We start from the raw sequence: 17974 nt of genomic DNA on the forward strand, positions 1-17974 counted from the left end.
CTATGTTTACAGTACAAATATATCTCCTGATTCTTAAAGAATTCTGTTCACATTAATACATATCCTACCTTCTCACCCTCTCCTCTTCTACCACACAAAATCCAGCTATAAAACTATTCCTTTCATAGCCTTGAGCTAAATCCATTTTATTCTAGAAATTTAAAATTCTTTTTTTTTTTTTTTTTTTTTTTCTTTTTCAGCTGCAGATGCAAGCTCCCAGGCCAGGGATAGAATCCGAGCCACACTTGTGCCCTACACCATATCCCACTGCACTGGGCTGGGGAATCTAACCAGCAATGCCATAGAGACAAGCAGGAGCATTCGCCCTTGCACCACAGAAGGAACTCCGAAATTTAAAATTCTTAATTTCACTACTTTTCTCCTTCTGTCAGATTGTACATTCATTCTTCTGGGATGAAAATTAGAATTCAAAATATGAACAAAGACAATAATCTAGGCTGGAACTAAGTAATCACAATCATTTTACAATATTCAAGAGCTGCCCAAGTATTGCTGACCAAGCTTTTTTTTAATAACTCAAGTCAGAAGTTACAAATACTCTGTTTACAAATGGCCCACGCTTAGAATTCTGCTTTTCATTCATGATGCATTTATTTCTCTCCGGCTGGCCTCTGATTTACCATGAACTGATCTGATGTGGCTTTCACCAGAACCAAATGGTAGTACACACCTAATCTCCCATGCCATGCAGCTGGCCCCAGTCACAAAACAGTTACTCAGATTCAACTGCTGTTCAACAGTTTCCATTCTTTCTTTAATAATGGTACACTCCCTAAATGGTTATTCTAAACCTCCTCCACCCACTGGTTTGGCTGCTAAGAAAACGTGTCCCTCGACAGCTTCCAGAGTGTTTTCTTACAGCTACTGCAGCAAGGATGGGAGGGAATCCAAGCCACTCCAGTGCTATATCCTTTTCTTCAACCAGGATGTGATCCCTTTGGAACAGGGACTTTTCCTTGAGGCCTCCAGTGAGCTCTGCGGGGGGCCATGGGGGTGTGTGTGGTAGTAGCAGGACTGCTGCCTGGCCTTCCAACTGGATGGAAAACACTTCCACAGAATGGACAGATACAGCAGTTCTTAGGAATTTTTAGGCATGTTTGTACTTCCAGGGTGTCCAGCCCTATAGGGGAGACCTAGATGAATGCTTCAGCACCTTGGAAGATGAGAGAAATTCCATGAGCAGGTAACACGAATCCTGCCTCCCAAGGGCTCAGTGTTTCACAGGAATCTTTAAGAAACATGAAAGCTTCTGCTTCTTGAGCCTGAAGAATGCACATGTACACAAAACTTGGCATTAGTTTCTAGAGGCCTATACAGTCCAAATTGCTTAGATTTGGTAATATGGGAGTTTTTGATTTCAGGGGTTGGGGAGGACAACAAAAGTGAAAACCAATCCTGGGGCAAAAACCACACCTGGGGAACTGAAAAAACAGTAACCTCTCAGACGCTGCACTTCTGCTAAGTGATAGCTCCATCCCTAATAAACCAACTTCCATTTGAAATGAAGTCTCACAGTCAAGGGCAGACCTTTTCTGGTTGCATTGGATCATCACTGAGATAAAGGCTTTGCTAAGGGATACTTGACTGTGCCTGGGTAGTCAATTCAGTGATGTCCTCATTAAGCAGTATTTCTTTCCACTGGTCTGAGCTTAGCATGGAAAACCCCTCCATAGAGCAATGGTTCATGAATCAGTCCTACTATGGAAGCACTGAACCTAAGTGGCATACCTGCATCTTCTCCGCAGTACTGAATTTCCCAAAACACAACCACTGAAGTACTTCCAACATCTCCATTATAGACCTTTATTTTCCAGAGGCTTATGATTCAACACTAAACACTCAGAGCCGAAACCTGGGAGAAACGGTCTGGGAGACAGTGTAATTTATTTAATTAAAGGAACTGTCTGCACATTGCAAGTGCTAAACAGATGGTCTTAATAAATGCTGACCTTAAAATATTCAAAGGACAAAGCCTTTAAAAAGATAGGCCTTTCCATTATAACCCTAAAATAAAACATCCGAATGTATGGATTTTTGTCTTCAGAACTTGTTGGTAACAGTCTGTCATCTTTCTATCACCTATCAGGACACCTTCCTCTCCTTCACTCCCATATCCAAACATCTAATCCTGGTGCCTCTGAATCTTTATTGGCTCTTGAATCAACTGACTTTTCTCCTCTTTCATTGTCACCCTGCTATTCCCAGTAACATCATATCCCACCCATACTATCCTAACCTCTAACAAGATTCCTATTTGCTCTTGCTCTAAGCCAACTCATACTGCCTGCAGGCAGCCAGAGTGATGATTTCAAAGCACAAATCCAATCCCATCCCTCCCTTACACAAAAATCCTTCAATGAGCTCCACCCTTGGAGTTAATGGCTGCTCTAAAGACCTGATTCCTGGCAGTGCCTCCAAGATCCACCCTTCCCTTTTCACCCTCCCCCTCCAGTTCTAACTGCTTTGATCTACTTCCTCAGCTCACCATTCTACCTCCTACCCCAGGACCTTTGCACACACTTCTCCCTGTCAGGATTGCCCCAACCCCAACATCCTGTTCAACACTACTCTTCTTCAAATCTTCAGATTGCAACTAAAAAGTCATTTCTTCAGGTAAGATTTTATGACCAAACTCCTCCATTTTCTTACTCCTTATGGTTTTTCTTCATAGTATGTGGCATAATTTTTATTTTTGGATTTGTGAAATCTTGATTAATGTGATTGTTTTACCCACTAGCCTACAAGATCTATGAGTTTAAAGGCAAGGAGTGTTTCTTTAACAACTAGCACCAGGACATAGTAGGCACACAAAAATGCTTGTTGAATACATCAAATCATATTCAACAGAGTATGATTTGAACAGTAAGATCACTTTTCACATCATTCACATTAGAGAAACATCAAGAGGCCCAGAAACAGGAGAGCGATAAGAAATGTTTTTTTTGTCTTGACCATAGGTAATGTGCTTTGCTGGGCAGAGCTATAGGAGGAATTAGTCCAGGGGGAAAAAAAAAAAGTACTCAGGCTTCAGCAGACTTTCCTGCCTGGAACACTGAAAATACAAGGCCAAAAGGGGTGCAGAGGGGATCCACCAGGACCAGCTTGCTAGAATGGAGGCAGAACCTGAATTCAGTAAATAAGATGGTTCTACACTACCTCAGACCATTTATCAGGATCCTCAAAAGCCCTATAAATCTGGATTGGCATTAAAGGAGAAGCAGGTGTTTCACAGTGGGTGGAGTGTGTGTAATCATAATCAAAGTAAAAGAGCCAAGAGGGGAAAGGGAAATTCAGGAGTCCAGAGCCTTCCCTAAAGAGACGTCCTCCAACTGCTGTATCTCAGAAGCTCCTAGCTTAGTTCTTACTAAAGGGAGCAGTATTCCTTTACTTATGCACTCATAGTTCATAAGCTATACTTTAAATTGCTTAGCCAACCTAATAAAAGGGCTTGGCTCTCCTCATACATAAAATCACTCTTAGTGTTAATTGTTTGCAAGTTTTAAAAAGGTAGCTTCTGTCTTTGGCAAAGAAATCAGACTGGATCCACCGACAAACTTTATCAAATATGTTGGACCACAGCTGATGGTTATTAATGAGCGTGTGGCTCAGTACTTGTATCAGCACTAATAAAATACTTCCCAGGAAATGGGCACTGGCCCTAACGCTCCATCTTGTCATCTGAACAGTAGTAGGACATTCTGAATATGGCTAGTTTTGTCCCTCTTTTCTCAATTTCCCTCCCAAGGAATGGCGTCTTAACATCTATAGCTCTCTGCAAAAGGCCAGTTGATGACTTAAATACCTTTAAACAACTTCAACATTGAGTCATCCTTCGTCAGTAAGTCACTGTGAAACCAAAATCATAAAGAAGTCACCATGCCTCCATGAAGGCTGAGGGGCTTAAAACCACAGAAACAGTCAGAAGTAAAACTGGGTACTTTTTATTATCGTTAGATTGGAGGATTTACAGGGAACCCAACCCAGACGCGATAAACACAAGAGTCCACTGCCGTGAAGATTTCAAGTACTCGGTAAAACTTCTATCTAACCTCCTCACACAGGTAGGAACTCATAAGGAAATCTCTTCAGGATTCTTCGTGCTGAAAGGACGCCTTTCTCACTCAACTTCCCGACGCTAACTTTCCAGAAGGAAAGTTAATAAAGGCGACCCACGGATGCAATGCGGATGCTGCACGCAGAAGGCGCGGAGCCCGGCCGCTCGCCGCCCCGCGCCGGGCCCCCGCGTCCGCTGGAAGGCAGGCGCGCGGCCACAACGCGCCGCGGGTCGGGTGGGGGGCGCGGCCGAGTCCCCGGAGCTGCAGTCCGGGCTCCGGTCCCCAGCGTCGCCTACCGATGGGAAGTGCGGACGGGGGACAGCGCGTCTTGAGGAGCCCTGGGCGCTGACGGCACCCGCACAAGTTAGTTTGGCGGCCCCTTGGGCCCGACCTCAGCCCGGGGAGGGGAGGGGCGGGCTCCGTCCCGACGGGGCGACCGGGGACGGGGCGACCGGGAGGGGGCTCCGGGGCCGAGGGGCCGCGCGCGGGCGGGCGAGGGCGGCAGCCGAGAGGCGGGAGGGAGGCCGGTCCGCGCGAGGCCTCGACCGCGCATCTCCCGTCCCCGCGCCGGAGCCGAGGGGGCGGCGCTCTCCCGGGGGCGGGGCCGCGCACTCCCACCGGGGTGGGCGGCTGGGGGCGCCGAGGACCAGGCGGTGGGGCGGGGGCGGCCAGACGCAGGGGCCTGGTCCACACCGGCTGCGGCCCCTCGCCTCCGTCAGGCCTGCGCGCGCCACAGGCCGCATCCTGGACCAGCCCCGCGTCGCCGGCCGCCGCCGCGGTCCGGCCCTCGCTAGTCGGAGCTGGGCAGCCCAGCTCCCCCGCACCCGCGGTCCCGGCGCAGAGGACGGCCCCCGAGCCTCCGCCGCAGCGCGGGGGCGGCGCTGGACGAGGGCTCGAGCCCCCACCCGCCGCGCCACCTGCGGAGCCCGCGCCCGACCCGCCGCCCCTGCTCCCGCCACGCGCGCGAACAAAACAAGTTGCAGGTCGCAGCCGCCGGAGGGGGCGGGCGGGTCACTCACCCTCATCCTGCTCAACGGGCTCGGCTCGTCCGGCCGCGGGGACAGAGAGGACCAGAGAACTACCAGCCCCAGGAAGCTGCCCACCACCAGCAAACTGCGTAAGAGGAGCCCGATCTTCAGCCTCATCTTCCTCAGGCGGCGAGAGGCGCACAGCCCGGCGCAGCCGCCGCCGCTGCTCTCCTCCCTCCTTCCCCCTCCGCGCTAGCCGCCTCCTCCCGCCCCCGCCGCCCGGCGGCCGCCCTTCCCGCCGCCGATCCGGAACTCCCCTCGGGGGGCCGCCCCGCCCCCGTCCGGCCCCGCCCCGCCCCCGCCCCGCCGGCCCCCGCCCCTCCCCCGAGCCGCCCCCGACCGGGGCCGCAGCCCTTCTCCGCCGCTGTCCACTACCCCTGCAGGTTCTGCTGTCTTGCGACTAACTTACACGCCCCCCCCCAGGACTGTGCCCAGCCTCGGCCCCCAGCGCTCAGCCCCTGAGGCTGCCGGGCTCCCCAACTTTTAGTGCCGTTTGGGGCTATAACTCTGTCCTTAACGCCTGCCCTCCGGCCCGGTGCCTGCAGGATACAAACCAGGAAGTCGGGGTTGCAGCTGCCGCAGCTCCACGTGGCTGATTTATAGCTGGGAGGATTTTTTCTTATTGATTGTTCTCGCTTTTTCACAGGGCTCCTTAAGGAGGTGGATTTGTAAGGGAAAGGCCCAGGTGTGATGTGCAAATATCACCGGACTGCAGGAGCTCTCTTGGAAAGCCGGTAGAGTGTCGCTTTCTCTTGAGCTAATTAGAAGAAAGGCAGTCTAGTGCGAATAAGCAATACCAGCCTTGTTCAAGGGCTAAATTTCTATTCTGAGGACTAAGGATTTCGGGATTTTTAAACCAGTACTCTACCCTCATCGCCTCTCTCAGACCTGATTTTTGCCTCTTGATGGAGGTTCCTTGATTTCTGTTTTTCAAAGGCCTTTCTACCTGAGACCTAAAATACAGGGGAAAGGATATTGACAAATGTTTATACAGATGCCCCACCCGGAGGAAATAATTTTTGTGCACATATCTCCCAATAAAGATGTCAGTCATCTCACTCTTCTGCCAGGGCATTTACATTATCAGGATGCATATCCTAACTGCCTAATTCAAGTTGAACAGAATGTTTAATATCCTAAGTTTCAGGACTGTGAAAGTGCATCCTTCTTCCTAATATTGTCTCCTATCTGCAAGTACTTTAAAACAAGTGAAACCTGGTTGTTTAAATTTTTAGATTAAAGTAGAGAGTTTGAATCATCAAGATAGAGAATCGTGACCAGCCAAACTCTTTGTGCTACACTAGCTAATATATTGGGGAATTCCATAGATGCTGTAATTTCAGAATCCCCGTGAAATATTTACAGTAATGTTTTAAACAACATGAGGAAATGTGGAATGGATGACAGTATAGTCAGGTGTATTGGCTAAATTGTACACAGTAATGCCTAAAAGCCCAAGGTGGAGCACCAGAGGAGGGCTGTCAGGGGTTGCATGTGAATCACTGTCTGACTCAGCAATTTTATCAACCACTAAGTTTAAAAAAGTTGTTTTACTATAAGACAAGGGAGATTTTACTGAAGACCTTTTTTTTTTTTTTTTGATGAAAAAGAATATTTCATTGATAAAGTATGGACCGTCTGGGTAATGTAAAAAGCTAGTGCCCCACTCCAGCGTCAGTTCAGGTCCATGTGGGGATCCAGGACTCAACTGTACCCAGGTGATTCTGACCCAGGTAATCTGTGCACCACCTTCAGAGAAACGGTGAAAGGAAGGGGTGCTTGGGGAAAGATTTGTTTAGATGACTTTGGAAAGCAGGAATAGGGTCATTTGTGGGCCCAAGTTCACAAGTGAGGAGGACACCTTTGCAAAGTAGCCTCTCCTCAAAGAGCCTGGGCTTGGAGGAGGTGACCTTCACAGGATCTTATTCTGGTCACACGAGGGAATAATTCCATTTGAAATCAGCAGCTGAAGTCCACCAGGAGTAATTAAACCTTTCATCTGGGCTCTCTTTTCCACATTTAGAGGAGACCATTTTTGATTATTAAGAAAATAGGGAGCTTTATTTTTACTGCTATGAGTGTAGTCTGGCAGGTGTGCAGATTGAAGGTGATCCTCATCATTGAAGTTCCTGTTGTGATAAGAACGCGATAAGTTGGTTAAGAACCCGACTAGTATCCATGAGGGCACAGGTTCTATCCTGGCCTTGCTCATTGGGTTAAGGATCTGGTGTTGCCACAAGCTGCAGTGTAGGTTGCAGATGTGGCTTGGATCTGGCATTGCTGTGGCTGTGGTGTAGGCTGGCAGCTGTAGCTCCAATTTGACCCCTAGCCTAGGAACCTCCATGCGCAGCAGGTATGGCCCTAGAAAAAAAGGAAGGAAGGAAGCAGAAAGGAAGGAGAGGAAAGAAGGAAGGAGAAAAGAAAAAAAAAAGGTCCTTATCACTCACTGACATAACCAGAAGGATTCTTGAGCAGAAATGGTATTCAGAAAGACTCTGCTACACTCTTTAAGTTTTGCACAGAGAACTTAAAATATCCATGAAAGAACACAAAACTAGAAATTGACTAGTGGGGAAAAGCCCATGCTCCTCTGAGTCCTCAGGATGCTTAAAAGAAACTGAAAGTTTACCTTAAAATATTTGCCTATTGCAGCATTTGCTGGGAGACAGCTTCTGCAGAGCTGTGACAACTCTGTTTAGAAAATGAGGAGCTACACATTGAAAGCTAAGGTCAGGGTCAGTCATTTAACCTCTCTGAACCTAGGGCTCTTATCTGCCCAATAAGGATTACAATACTCACTGATATTCCTTTTGTATCATCAAAAAGAAATAATGGAAGTCAAGTACATTTGCAAATATGAAGCAATAGAGCCATGGGGCGAGTCTCAGTGTGTCTGGTTATCATTCATTCATTCTTTATTTATTTCTCTATTTTTGCTTTTCATGACCATACCTGTGGCATATGGAAGTTTCCAGGCTAGGGGTCAAATCAGAGTTGCAGCTGCTGACCTATGCCATAGCCACAGCAATGCTGGATCCTTAACCCACTCACTGATCGAGGCCAGGGATCGAACCCCTATCCTTATGAATACTAGTCAGGTTGATACTCCTCTGAGCCACAGCAGGAACTCCAATTCATTTTTTTAATGGGTGCTACAGTTATTGTATGGCAGGGACTGCTATGGGGGAATGCTTCTGGTTTGTCTAACCCAGGGTTACATGAGGAGAAGGGTTGAGAGCAGAACTTAATTGGAGGGACACAGGGGATGCCAGGAGGGTGTTGATCCCTATCAGGTTATGGGGTGACATGTGGTGATGGTGACATGGTGTCTTCAGGTGGGGCTCAAAAGCAAGGTAAAGGGGGAAGATATTTCTTTTGAATGCCAGGCATGTGCAAGATGCTTCACAGGTGCAGCTACATTTAGCCTTTACACAACTTCAGTGGGGCTGGCATTACCATTGTCCTCAAGCTGGCACTCAAAGCAGGTCTTTCTAAGCTCAGAATTCTTGCCACTGCATGCTTGCTCCCTGCCAAGCCATGCCAGCCTACTGGGCCCAGAATATAAATAAGTCTTCTCAGATGGGTTGCAAAAGGTCAGGGCCACAAAATTTGTTGGTTTTAAAAGGTACCCCTGCCTGCTGTGTCCAAGGGGAAGCCCCCTCCCCTGCCCCTGCCCAGGATGAGTGCCCAGGCCTGGGCTTTGGTATAAGAGGTGTGGGACCTCTGTGGAGCTCCCACCCTCCTCCCTTCCCTCTTTCTCCACCAGCCAAGCTGAACTCCTCAGGTTCTAAGTGTATCTTGAATCCCTCACCTCCAAGCCTTGGTACAGGGCTTTTTGCCTGAAATGACACCTTCCCTGGCTTCCTCCCATATCCCTCCCATCCCCCAGGGCCCTCTCCAGCTACACCCTGGGATGGGTACCCACCTGGGTGCCCCTTTGGTCCCTGCTTTCCTTCCCTGATGATGACAAAAGTAAGTGAGGGTGGAGCCTTGACTGTGGAGTCCGTTGTTGTCTCCAGTGTGTAGACAGCGTTCAGTAAACATTTTTTGACAAAATACTGAATGAAAAATTGAATGTAGAATAGAAGCAGAAGATGAAGCATAGAGGAGGGGTCAAGACTACTTCAGCTGCCGGTCCTCCTTACTTGGATGTTTTTCTTCCAAGGTTAAAACTTTGGGATTATATTTAATTAGAAAAGTGATGTCATGGTCATCAGCGGTTGCTGGTAGACAGCTGTTTGCCTTTACTCCTAACCCTACTAGGGTTACTCAGGACTAAGGATGAAGTGAGGGTTTGAATTTAAATTCAGATTATTTTATCTACTGAGATTTCCAAAAAGGAAGGGAGGAAAAAACTAAGTTGTATTGAAATGGGAACATGAAGCCATGGACAGTTACTATCAGCAAAACCAAAGTTCAGTTTTTAACTATGTGGTTGTCAAGGACTCAGGTTAAATTAAAATCACTGACTTAGGAGGACTTCCCGTCATGGCTCAGCGGAAATGAACCTGACTAGCATCCATGAGGATGCAGGTTCAATCCCTGCCCTTGCTCAGTGGGTTAAGGATCTGGTGTGGCCCTGAGCTGTGGTGTAGGTTGCAGATGTGGCTAGAATCCCACGTTGCTGTGGCTGTGGCGTAGGCCAGCAACTACAGCTCTGATTCACCCCTTAGCCTGGGAACCTCCATATGCCACAAGTGCGACTCTAAAAAAACCAAAAAAAAAAAAAAAAAAAAAAAAAAAATCAACAGTCTATAAATTACCGGCTAAATATCCTAGTGCCTATTCTGCAAACCATTTGATTACCTCTTTTCAAAGAAGGACATCAGCCGTAGTACTTTTAAGTCAAGAATGTATTTTATTGTTTGGAAAATAATTGATATTTAGATATTTTTAAGTGTAGTTTAAGTTTGTTAAGGATATATTAATTGTGTGCAGTGTTTATTAGTTATCTCTTAGTACCTAACAGATCCCCCTCAAATTTAGCATTTCAGGACACAGACTCTCATGCTTTCAGTCAGTTCTGAGGGTCAGGAATCTAGGATTGCCGCAGTAGGTGGCTCTGGCTCAGAGTCTCTCCTGAGGTTGTGGCCAGACTGTCAGCTGAGGCAGCAGTCATGGCTCAGCTGGGCCTGAAGGAACCTGCTTCCAAGTTCACTCCCAAGGCCAGCAGTCAGGCCTCACTGGCTATTGTGGACACTTCAGTTCCTTGTCACAGGACAGGCTGCTCAGGACAAGGCAGCTGGCCTCCTCTACAGGGAACTCGAGAAGCTGAGTTCTGGGTTTGGTGCAGTGTGGGAGGGAACCACACACGGTGTGAATACCCAGGGTCTTGGGAGGATTAAGAACAACAATGGGGAGGTTCCCCTGTGGTGCAGTAGGTTAAAGATCCAGCTTTGCTGCAGCTGTGGCACAGGTCACAACTGCGGCACGAGTTTGATTCCTGGCCCTGAGACTTCCACGTGCTGTTAGTGTGGCCAAAAAGAAAGAAAAAAAAAAAAAAAAAAAAAGAACAACATCTGTCATTTGTAGTAATTCAGTTACCATTATGCTTTGCTGAAGCCTTTCAGGAAGAGTCCAGATCTTAAATTATTGCTCATTTCTGATTATCTTGCAAAGAAATCCTCTGTATACTGTGTTCAACTCTAAAATGAAGGAGTTGGGCTAAAGAATCTTTAACAGCCCTTCCTCTACTAAGATTCTGAGATTGGCCTTGGGTGGAATACAGCAAAATCAGATTCTGCCTCTATACTTTTTTTTTCTAGCATGGATTACTGTTTCTATAATAAGCTTAAAGAGATGGATAATTCCTAAGTTGTGCTCATCTGGAATAAAGACTATTGTCACTGGAGCTTGCATTCGATGAGGTTAATGGTCTCCTGCAGTATTGTGAAGGCAGAAATGCTTATTCAAAAGCCTTTTAGATTTAACACTATAGAATACCACCTCTTCATGACCAGTACTGTTTTCAGACTCCCATCATTGAGAGGTGCTCTTCTGACTTGACCATGTATTTAAGCTGCGATTGAACACATTCTGTCTCCTAGCACTCTTGTTTGGAACCCCTTCAGCAGCTTCCCGTTGCTCTCAGAACTAAGCCCAAATCTCTCAATTTATTCCAAAGACATTTGTGACCCTTCCTCTACTTACCTGCACAGCCTTGGGCCGGGCCGGGCTGCTACTCCTCTATTCCAACTTAAGCTACAGCTATGTTGACCTTCTTTCCATTTGTAGAACAGGCCAAGTTCGCTCTCCCTTCTAGGTCTTCAGGCAGGCTATTCCCTCACCCAGAACACTCTCATGGTTTCGACACCAACTCCCTTCTACAGAACTCCTGAGCGTCCTTCAGAATCAGTTTATGCATCAGTTTTTCCAGAAACTTCTGCTCCTCTTCAGACCCCAGCCCTTGCTCCACACTCTCCAGGCTCCCTGTCCACCCTGAGTCACAGCATGTAGGGCTCTGCTTTATAATTGCTTACTCGGTGGTCTGTCATCCCCATCAGGCCATGATTCTTTTTTTTTTTTTTTTTCATTTTTGTTGAAATATAGTTGATTTATAATGTTGTGTTAGTTGCAGGTATACAGTAAAGTGATTCAGTCATATATATATATATATATATACACACTCTGTTTTTATAGTCTCTTATATTATGGAATATTGTAAGATATTAAACCCAGTTCTCTGTGCTGTACAATAGAGCCTTGTTTATTTTATATATAGTAGTGTCTATCTATTAATCCCAAACTCCTAATTTATCCCTCTCCCCACTTTCTCCCTTGGCAACCATCAATTTTTTTCTATGTCTGTGAATCTATTTCTGTTTTGTAAGTTAAGTTCATTTATGCCATATTTTAGATTTCACATATAAGTGGTATCATATGGTATTTGTCTTTCTCTGACTGACTGACTTCACTTAGTATGAGAATCTCTAGTTGCATCCTTACTGCTGCAAATGGCATTATTATTTTTTTTTATGGCTGAGTTAATAGTCTTTTGTATATATACACCACATCTTCTCTAAGGCAAGGACCATTCCTCATTTGGTGTCATCTTCCCAGACATTTGCAGTGCCTAACACACAGGACCTGCTGTGTCTGGACTGAGGGGTGGAAGCATAGTTCACGTGTGCCCCTGCATCCCAGGTGCACTCTGTTTTAACACATCCTAATGTTTAAAAGCATTGTGTGATAGAAGATATACTGCATATATGGACATGAAGAGAAAATATCCTTGTTCATGGTTCAGTTGTTAGAACCTTGTAGGCATCTGCAAGATGCAGGATGGTATAGTTGGAAATTAAGATATGGAACTACCAGAAATGTGTCCCTGTCCAGCCCTAATTCCCGCCTTGTTTAGGGCAGTCTCTCTACGTAATCTCTCTGTGGACTATACTACAGTTTCTTTTCTTGTATGCAATTCTGTATATCTCCCCTGAAAAGTCTGAAAAGCCCTATAGGCATAGTCCCTTACTAAAAACAGGTCCAATCTTTTTTTTTTTTTTTTATGACTAATAAAAAATGTATCAGGTAGTTCCGTCACTAAAAAAAATAAAAATCTTAGGGGAGTTCCTGGTGGCCTAGGAGTTAAGGACTCAGTGTTGTCACTGCTGTGGTGCAGGTTTGATCCCTGGCCCAGAACTTATTCATGCTACAGGTGTGGCCAAAAAAATAATAAATAAAAATCTTAGGAACAGAAGCTACACACTCCCACCCACCACTTCACCTCAGCTATGAAATTCTTTACCTTAGTTTTCCCTACTCTTTATGAGTTTCAGTGTCTTTATATAACTTGATAATGTGTATAGAAGTGAAGGTATTTTTTTCCTCATGCTTTAATTATTTTGAAGTAATTGATCTTAAAAGACAATAACATCTAAATGTTTTGCAAAAATATTTTAGTGGAGGCAGCTTTGCCCTTTTTTAGGGTCCAGGGAAGGAAGGTACACTGTTCCACATTTTTATCTGACCAAAAGTACTATAAGTCTCAGATAATACACTGAAACTACTTGTCTGCTCACCACTGCAGAAGTTTATACACACAAACTGTTAGAGGACTTAAAAATAATACCTTGACAAATTGCAGTTTTGAAGATTTTTTTTTCATGTCATTTAACCACACTCTGCTGAGAGCTTGAGTCTTTCTTCAATGGATTTCATACCTGATTTCATGAAATTTTAGTACATGAAGGGAAATTAGAAACGAGAGCTAGGGAGTACCCACGGTGGCACAATGGGATCTGCAGTGTCTTGGGAGCGATGGGCCGTGTGTTTGCTCCCTGGCCCGGCACAGTGGGTTAAAGGGTTAAAGATCCAGCATTGCCGCATTTCCTGGCCCAGGAACACCATATGCCACGGGGCAGCCAAAACACACACACACACACACACACACACACACACACACAAAAGAGAGCAAGAGCGGGCTAGCCAACTCTCATTTTATTATGACAGGTTGGTGTCTCTGTCCATCTTACCGACAGAATTTCTTTGTATTCCATCTCTGTTGCATCAGAGTTATGTTCTAAGACATTATCAGTACAGTTGTCCCTTAGCCCATTTGAGGGAAATTGGATCCAGGACCTTGCAGACCAAAGTCTGAGGGTACTCTGGTCCCTTAGGTAAAACGTATTGGCGTGTAACCTGTGCAAACCCTCCCTTACACTTTCGATCATCTCTAGATTGCTTATAATATCTAATACAGTGTAAATGCTATGTAAATAGTTGTAAATACAATGTAAATGCCATTTAAATAGTTCCCATTGGCATGACAAATTCAAGTTTTGCTTTTTGGAACTTCCTGGAATTTTTTCTTACGAATATTTTCAGGATACAGAACCCACTGTCCTCCCGCTGGCTGTATTACCAAAACAAAGCCTGGTTTGTCTTGAAGGTATTAGGTTCCCATATTAAAGAATGTGAGATTCAGGGCCATGGGTTTTGCTGATTCTCTCTGGCTGGACCACAAGGGTATAGCTGGGTAAGCAGAGTCTCTCCAGGAAGGTGAAGGTGTGGACCAGGAGAAAAGTACCAAGGAAGAAGGGACGTTCTCCTGGGTTGTCCAAGGCCACCTGCAGCCTAAAAGGCACACAATGGAAACAACAAAGAAGTAACTTGCACCACCTTGTGAATGATTTTGATTAGTTATAAATAAGATTGGGTTATTTTTAGAAATGGACTCTGCCTAGAAGCCTCTTCACATACTTCAGAGGAGATTAGCAGAGTGGCATACAAATGAAACTAAGGTACAGACTCAGGTATTCGGAGAGATTATCCCAAATGATCCAGGCATTAGAGGCTGGACAGAGAGTAGATGTCCAGTAATTCCAAACCTTGTGTTTTCCAACTATGCCGTTCTACCTCTTGCTGATGTCCAGAAATTCCATCTTTTTGGTTATTCTCTAACAACTGAACAATGAAAAGTACATTTTCTCTTTAGCTGAGCATGTGACTCTGTGTCAAATGACTGCTTGGAGAGCCACGGCTGGGAAATGTGAACCTCTTTAAGAGTGAAGATCTTCAGAAGAGCTCAAGATATTGTCATTTAAATAAATGTTAAATAAATAAATGTACCTTTTGGCATATTGCTGAGAGTTTTGAAATTTGAATTTTATTTTATTTGTTTATTTACTTATTTGTTTTGCTTTTTAGGGCTGCACCTGCAGCATTTGAAGTTCCCAGTTCCCAAGCTAGGGGTCGAATCAGAGCTGCAGCTGCCAGCTTACACCACAGCCACAGCAACAAGGGATCTGAGCCACATCTGCGACCTACACCACAGCTCACAGCAATGCTGGATCCTTTAACCCACTGAGCAAGGCCAAGGATCGAACCTGAATCCTCATGGATACTAGTCAGGCTTGTTACCTGAGCCATGACAGGAACTTCCTGAAATTTGAATTTGAATTACTTTTTTTTGGGAGAATGGTCTTCGAGGACTTGATCTTATGGAACGGCTTCTGTTTCTCCAACTATGTACAATGATTTTTAACAAACTGATTCACTTCCTATAATCTTTTATATTTATAGATATTTCTATTTATTCAACAGTTTTTTGAGCTGTCTCATGTGCTATCCATTGCTTTAGGTGATAGGATACCACAGCAAACTAACAGAGCAGAAATCCCTGTCCTCGTGGAGTCAGACAGTAAGCAAGGTATGTAAATCATGATCTATTGTTATCAAATGCTAGTGGATCACTTACATGTCCAGCATTATCCTAAAAGTGTATGAGATTAACTGTATTAGGTGGTATAATAGAAAGTAAATGCTATGTGGAAAGAAATCAAGCAGGGAAGCAGGATTTGGGATGTAGATGGAAGTGAGGGAAGTTTTCAGTTTTAAAGAGTCTGAGAAGGTCTCACTGCAAAGATATTATTTGAACAAGACCTAAAGGGCTGAGGACACGGGACAAATGGATGCCTGAGGGGAGGTGGCTCCAAGCTGAAAGGGCAGCAGGTAAAAGACCCTGAAACTACAACATTTCCACTTGTTTTAAAAAAAGCAAGGACAGGAGTTCTCTTCATGGCTCAGCGGTTAATGAGCCACACTAGGATCCATAAGGATGTGGGTTCAATCCCTGGCCTCGCTCAGTGGGTTAAGGAACTGGTGTTGCCATGAGCTGTGGTGCAGGTCACAGATCTGGCTCAGATCCTGAGTTGCTGTGGCTGTGGTGTAGGCTGGCAGCTGTAGCTCTGATTGGACCCCTAGCCTGCGAACCTCCTAAATTACAAAAAACAAAAAAAGGAGAGAAAAGATAAGCAAGAACAGAAGTAGAGTTTTGCCTGAGAAAGTCAAGAGGAGTATCAGGTCCTAGTGACAACTGTGGCTTTAGTTTAGAATGTGACAGGGGGAGCTGCTGTCAGGGTGGCCTGATCTAATTCACATCCAGATAGGATCACAGCCCCCAGCTTTCGGGTTTGGGAAGGAAAGTAAGGAGATAAAAGCAAGGACCGGTTAGGAGGCTGTTTTAGTCATCCAGCGGGGGGCTTATGGTGGCCTGGACTAGGGTTCTGACTGTGAAAGTGGTTAAAATAGTTCAGAATATGGATATACTTTGATTGTTCTTCAACTATTATGGTTCCAAATCATTGAAGTTGTGCTGCTTCCAGACTCTTTGTTAAGTAGTTAAATTAATAACCTGTAAAACAAACTCTTTAAATGCTCTGGCTGCACACATTATTTAAAGAAACTGTGCAAGTGATTACTCGGCCATTTAGTTTAGATTTTCATATGTACAGTATATTTTCAAGTGGAACTACCTGTCCTTGGAGATAACATCTCCCATGTAATAATGGCAGTTAGGTGCTAGGGTCACCTGATCTGATGAAAACAACTGAAAATGCCAGGTGAAATATCTCTACCCTCTTTCCAAATACAGCCAGGGGTAACCAAAAAAGAATCCTTAAAGATTAAGCTGAGCATGGAAGCTGGCCTTTGGCCAAACCTAAGTTACCTGAGTATCATTTATATCCTGGGTTCAAGAATTTAGGAACAGAAAACAAATTCAGCATCCACCCGAAAATGGGAAGTCTAGGGGTAACTCAAAAACTAGGTTCCCCAAAGGGGTCCATCCCCCAGGTAGGAGGGAACTAAAGTGAACCCATTCCCCTTACCCTGAAGAGAAACCTCCTCTACACATACCCTTCACCATCCACCTAAGAAACCAGGCATCACGAAGGGGCCCCTAATCTGGTTTGCAGCCAGAATTCATACTACCTGGTTGCCTAGAAAAACCTCAAACCAAAAATGTAAAGTGATCCCAGGAGTTCCCATTGTGGCTCGGCAGGTTAAGAACCTGACATAGGATCCAAGAGGGTGCAGGTTTGATCCCTGGCCTCACTCAGTGAGTTAAGGATCTAGCGTTGCTGCAAGCTGCATGTAGGTTGAAGATGCAGCTCAGATCTGATGTTGCTGTGGCTGTGGCATAGGTCGTAGGTGCAGCTTAGATCTGGCATTGCTGTGGCTCTGGCTGTGACATAGGCCAGCAGCTGTAGCTCCAATTTGACCTTTAGCCCAGGAACTTTCATATGCTGCAGGTGAGGCCCTAAAAAGAAAAATAAATAAATAAATAATAAAAAAAAATAAAGTGATCCCAGACCAATAGTATCTCAAGGCATATGAACAACAAATGCAAGTCCTTTTTGAAAGAACCCTCCTTTACTTCATGCTGTGAAAAATGTTCTGTTCCTGGGTCCCCAAGAAGATGAGTCCCTCACAGTTGAAAATCACTAAACACCCAGGTCCCCTGGAGAGAAACAATATACTGACAAATAGGCTTCATGAAAAACATAGCAGTTAGGAGTTCCCATCGTGGCTCAGTGTTTTTATGAATCTGACCAGGGACCATGAGGTTTCAGGTTCGATCCTTGGCCTTGCTCAGTGGGTTAAGGATCCGGCATTGCTGTGAGCTGTGGTGTAGGTTGCAGACTCAGCTCGGATCTCATGTTGCTGTGGCTCTGGCATAGGCCGGTGGCTACAGCTCCAATTAGACCCCTAGCCTGGGAACCTCCATATGCTGCGGGAGTGGCCCTAGAAAAGGCAAAAAGAGAAAAAAAGCAGAATTACTGCAGAATTATTTCATACAGAATATGAAATAATCACATTTCATAACATTTCAAGAAGTGAAAAAAGAGCTCTGAAAATGTGAGTAAAATTGAGAGAAGACCTAACTTCCAGAAATAAAAAAAACTTTAAGCTAATACTCGGGTTAAACAGTGCATTAGAATTGTTACTGAAATTTTTTCATCCTTTGTCTTCTGGGCACATGGTTGTTTTCCTGTCTCTCAGGCTACTCATTCAGTCTTGGTTACAGATTCTATTATCTAAAAAGACGGCATCCCTTAGAATTCAGTTGTCATTCTTTTGAATCCCTGCCAG

The 17974-nt window shown here is 45.2% G+C and overlaps 1 protein-coding gene and 1 long non-coding RNA gene across 23 annotated transcripts in view; one reads left to right on the top strand and one right to left on the bottom strand.

The window, feature by feature from the left end:
• Positions 1-5311, bottom strand: part of GALNT7 (polypeptide N-acetylgalactosaminyltransferase 7) — a 120703-nt gene extending 115392 nt beyond the window's left edge. For all 9 annotated transcript variants that reach the window (XR_014826521.1, XR_014826522.1, XR_014826523.1 and 6 more), the window contains exon 1: positions 5096-5311. Coding sequence is in view for 2 of the 9 variants with exons in the window: in XM_021072437.2 (XP_020928096.1) it covers positions 5096-5221 (126 nt within the window). In the remaining 7 variants the exon portion in view is untranslated. The remainder of the gene's footprint in view (positions 1-5095) is intronic.
• Positions 174-17974, top strand: part of LOC146396501 (uncharacterized) — a 111934-nt gene continuing 94133 nt past the window's right edge. For 12 of the 14 annotated variants that reach the window (XR_014826544.1, XR_014826546.1, XR_014826541.1 and 9 more), the window contains exons 1-3: positions 174-4439; positions 5751-5838; positions 15183-15251. This is a non-coding gene — a long non-coding RNA (uncharacterized LOC146396501). Of the gene's footprint in view, positions 4440-5750; positions 5839-14537; positions 14683-15182; positions 15252-17974 lie in introns of those variants that run through there. The other 2 variants (XR_014826554.1, XR_014826553.1) reach the window with 2 other exon arrangements.

Source organism: Sus scrofa, chromosome 14 (genome assembly GCF_054392235.1).
Source record: "Sus scrofa isolate SSC_HxYL_T2T_F1_AM1 chromosome 14, Sscrofa_HxYL_maternal_Yorkshire_Landrace_v2.0, whole genome shotgun sequence".
Classification (NCBI taxonomy): Eukaryota; Metazoa; Chordata; class Mammalia; order Artiodactyla; family Suidae; genus Sus; species Sus scrofa.